At 40.4% G+C, this 5,000-nt stretch overlaps 1 protein-coding gene across 1 annotated transcript in view; it reads right to left on the reverse strand.

The window, feature by feature from the left end:
• Positions 1-5,000, reverse strand: part of LOC144979669 (sorting nexin-17-like) — a 73,534-nt gene that overhangs the window by 64,665 nt on the left and 3,869 nt on the right. The window contains exon 3 of the mRNA XM_078926517.1: positions 4,336-4,453. Within this exon, the coding sequence (XP_078782643.1) occupies positions 4,336-4,453 (118 nt within the window). The remainder of the gene's footprint in view (positions 1-4,335; positions 4,454-5,000) is intronic.

The following is a 5,000-nucleotide window of genomic DNA, read 5'->3' on the forward strand; positions in this document are numbered from 1 at the left end:
CGAGAGAGGCTCGACCCCAGGTCCTTCCGATCCAAAAGCGAGTGTCATTCCACTAGACCACATAGCCTCACATCACAGATAATTGTTAAAAGTAAAGTATAAAAATGAATTTTTTTTTTTTTTTTTATTTATTTTTTTTTTTTGAAAAATGAAAAAAAAAAAATTTAAAAAAAAAAAAAAATTTTAAAAAATGAATACCCCGTGTGGTGTCCGGGGTCCCTCAACTGAGAGGGTCAAGAATAGCCCAACGCCAAGCCAGCGTGTCGTAAAAGGCGACTAATGGTGTGTGATTCCCCCATCTTTGAGTCACCTGGTCCTCCAGGTTGGGGGTTGGCAAAGGGTTAACACCCCTTTCCGTTAAACTCAAACCGTTACAGAAACACAGACAGACAAACCAAATCCCTTTTTTAGCTTGGGCGACCGAAGAGTTTCTGGAATTACAGAATTTATGAAGGACAACAGACAAAGCCAAAAGGACTCTGCTGACCCGATGACGTCTTCGCCAAACAAGCAGCTTCGAATTGCGTCGTGGAACGTTCGCACCATGTATGAAGCAGGAAAAAGCTCTCAAGTTGTGACTGAGATGAGAAGATACAGGCTGCATATACTTGGAGTAAGCGAAACCCACTGGATACAATCCGGACAGAAACACCTCAAGTCTGGGGAGAAGATTTTATATTCAGGGAGAGGGACGGGATTCATACACAGGAGTAGGAATAATTCTAAGCAAGTTTGCCCAGAAGTCACTGAGAGGATGGGAACAATGCGGAGAAAGGATCATCATGGCGTCCTTTACAACACGGAGTAAGAAGATCAGCTTGAACATTGTACAGATCTATGCCCCAACAAATGATGCAACAGATGAGGACAAAGATACATTTTATGGTCTGCTACAACAAGTCATTGACAAGTTGCCAAGGAAAGACATCAACATATTGATGGGAGATGCTAATGCAAAAGTGGGACAGGATAACGTAGGCTATGAAGGTATCATGGGACGTCATGGCATGGGAGAAATGAATGATAATGGTGAGAGATTTGCAAATTTCTGTGCATTCAACAGTTTGGTGATTGGAGGATCAGTGTTCCCCCATAAGAGGATCCACAAAGCAACTTGGGTCTCACCAGATGGTGTGACAGAGAATCAGATTGATCATTTTTGTATCTCTCGTAGATTCAGACGTTCATTGGAAGATGTGACAGTACGGAGAGGGGCAGATGTTGGATCAGACCATCACCTGCTATTGGCAAAGCTTAAGCTCCGACTCAGAAAACACGGGGCCAGATCACATACAAGAAGAAAATTCGAGGTGAATGCACTTGATGGGGAAAAGAATGAGGAATTCAAACTACAATTGAGTAATAGATTCCAACCTCTTACTGAGCTCGAGGAGGACATAGATGTAGAGTCACATTGGGCAAAGATCAAGGAAGTCTACATAACAACTTGCCACGAGTATTGGGGTAAAGAAATCGGAACATAAAGAATGGATAAGTCCAACCACCTTGGACCTTATTGAAAAGAGGAGAACAAGGAAGGAACAAGTGAATGCAAGCCGAACAAGGGCTTCAAGACTGGATGCACAAGAGCATTATCGAGCCATAGCTAAGGAAGTCAAAAGATCTGTGAAGAAAGACAAGGAAGCATTCATGAACAGACTTGCAGAGAAAGCAGAAGCAGCAGCGACTGGAGGACACATGAGGATCCTTTATCAAACTACCAAGACACTTGCTGGAAAATATGGGAAACCAGAGGTACCAGTCAAAGACAAAGATGGGAAAACTATTTTTGGAAAAGAGGCTCAATCTGAACGATGGAGGGAACATTTCAACTGCCTTCTGAACAGACCACCACCAGACAACCAGCCAGAAATTTTGCCTGCAAGGAATGAGCTACCAATTAGCTGTGATCCACCATCGATAGCAGAGATTGTGAGTGCCATTAACAAGATGAAAAGGGGGAAAGCTGCTGGACCAGACCAGATTCCACCAGAGGCTCTAAAAGTTGATGCGGAAAGAAATGCTGTGGCCCTGCACCCACTATTTGAGAGAATCTGGAATGACGGGATATTCCCAAAGGATTGGAAGGAAGGACATCTTATCAAGCTTCCAAAGAAAGGGGACCTCAGTAATTGTAATAATTATCGAGGAATCACTCTTCTTTCTATCCCAGGAAAGGTTTTCAACCGTATTATTTTAGAGAGAATGAAGAATGCAACAGATGCTAAACTGCAGGACGAACAGGCAGGTTTTCTGAAAAACCGTTCAACCACCGACCAGATTGCCTCTCTGCGAGTCATAGTGGAACAGTCTATAGAATGGAACTCTCCTCTTATTGTCAACTTTCTGGATTACGAGAAGGCTTTCGACAGTATTGACAGAGCAACATTGTGGAAAATTCTGGCACATTATGGACTCCCTGAAAAGATAGTAAACCTCATTAAGGAAATGTATGAAGGATCAAGTTGCAGGGTTGTACATGAAGATCAGCTTACTGACAGCTTTGAAATTAAGACTGGTGTCAAGCAGGGATGCTTGCTCTCTCCATTCCTGTTCATCCTTGCCATTGATTGGCTAATGAAGGAAACCTCCAAAGGGAGAAGAAATGGGATACAGTGGACCCCCTGGACACAGTTGGATGATCTGGATTTTGCAGATGATCTGGCTCTTTTGTCCCACACCCAGGACCAGATGCAAGCAAAAACCAAAATTATAAAAAGCCTCTCGGAATCAATTGGTCTAAGAATTCACCCTGCAAAGTCAAAGGTCTTGAGGAAAGGTACGCGTCAAAGGGAGCAGATCAAACTAAAAGATCAGGAACTCGAAGATATAGACACTTTCTGCTATCTCGGAAGTATAATTGACAAGGATGGAGGCACGGAAGCAGAGGTGAAAGCACGAATAGGAAAGGCACAGGCTGCATTCATATCTTTGAACAGAGTTTGGAGAACTAAAGATATCTCCCTTCAACTAAAGCTAAGACTTTTCAACTCAAACGTGAAGTCTGTCCTACTGTATGGATGTGAAACTTGGAACGCATCACAGGCATGTATAAGGAGGGTACAGATTTTCGTAAACAGGTGCATGCGTAAGCTACTCAGAATAAAATGGATGGATAGAATAAAAAATGAAGAGGTATGGAAAAGAACACAGCAGAAACAAGTGGGAGAGGATATAGGAAGAAGACGATGGAGGTGGATTGGACACACGCTTAGAAAGAATGACTCAACTATAACAAAGAAAGTATTGGACTGGAACCCTCAGGGCAGAAGATCAAGGGGAAGGCCACGAGGAACATGGAGAAGAATTAAAGAAGCTGATATACAGAGAAGTGGTAAGACCTGGAATGAGATAAAAAAGTTGGCTCAGGATAGAGAAGGATGGAAACTGTTTGTCTGTGGCCTATACCCTGACCCAGGGTGAAAAAGGCATTGATTGATTTGATAAAAATGAATAGAACAGATTTAAAGAAGAAAATAAAATACATTTCACATAACGTTTTGGGCTCAAAACACTTCTCCAGCCAATAATATAAACAGTAAAACATGTTTCTACATCACTTGAAATCCAAACAGATGGCAGAAGATTGGCCTCTCTATCTCTAGTCTGTGAAATAGTACAACATCACAATAAGCCAAGTTTATTTTTGATCAAATAAGTGGCTATGTAGTCTCGGAATGGAAGGTCCAGGGTTCGAGACCCGTTCTGAACAGCGCGTGGTTGAGTCCTTGGAAAAGGCTCTTTACTGACTTTCTCTCACTGTACTCTGATGTAGAATGAGTACCCAGTTGTAAACAGTGTTGTCTCATCCTACATGTTAAGCATTGCTGGGAGCCCCTTGTAAAGTGCTTTGAGCACATTTAGTGGATATTGCACTATATGAATACTCTAGTTTTTTAAAGCACAAAGAGCACCACTATGCGTTATAGAAATGGTATTTATAATTATTAATATAATGGAGTTTTTGGTAACTGGATTGGTAGAACATTTGACTCAGGCTAAGGGAATGGAATCGGTCTCCAAATCTACCCAGGCTTTTTCTGATCCCTCTGACCTCTGTCCATCCAGGGTTGGTTGAGTGATTGGGTGGCAATGTAGATATCATATTATGTCTCTAGAAAATACTGCACTCTCTGGGTGTAAAAATAACATTTAAAATTCTACCAAACATGATAATAAAATATATCTTTTGGGTTCAAATTCAGAGAAAAAAACAAAACAAAAAAAGATAGAAAAGAAAATGAAAAAAAAAAAGCATCTTAAAGAAAAACTTCTACCTACACGAGTAAATGGGAAAATTTTCACATTATTATCTAAGAACATTTTCCCACTTACCGAGTTGAATGTATCGCTCCAGGGCCATCCGACGCTGTTCTACTTCTGCAGGAGAAAGGGCAAGCAATTTTTTCTTTGGGAATTCGGGGAGAGAGAAACCCCCATATTCTTTGCGTAGCTGTAAAAAGAGGAGACATAAGGATTTTTTTTAAGAAGAGAAAATAGTGAATATATTTAGAAAAACAATTTTTTTTAAATTATTAAATAATCAAAAATACTTCAATCCAGGAGGCAAGACTTAACTGAATTTTTACGCCAACACATCGAAGACTGAACTCCAATAAAAAAAACATTTCGAATTGACAGTTTGGAAAATGCACAGGGGTATTCTAACATATGTGACCCTCCGCCTCGAAGCGGTATTAAGTCGGGATTTGGAAAACGAAGAAAACCGATTTTAAAGTGGAAATGGTCAAAATTATCAAATTTCAGTTTTTGGTTGTTTCAGAAACTACAATCATTTTTCTACATGAAAACATAATAATTCAACATAAACATTGACGATAAGTTATATAAATTTCAAGTTTTAAAATGCAACCATCAGTGACACATTCAAAACGAGAGTTGATTTTCTCTCAAAGAGCCACCCTTTCCAAGGCTTAGTAATACCGAGTCTTTTTCTCCACCAATAAGATGTAAGATATCACAGCAAAGGGCGTGTCTTT

This window comes from Berghia stephanieae, chromosome 9 (genome assembly GCF_034508935.2).
Source record: "Berghia stephanieae isolate SIO BIC M18660-M18661 chromosome 9, UCSD_Bste_1.3, whole genome shotgun sequence".
Taxonomy (NCBI): Eukaryota; Metazoa; Mollusca; class Gastropoda; order Nudibranchia; family Aeolidiidae; genus Berghia; species Berghia stephanieae.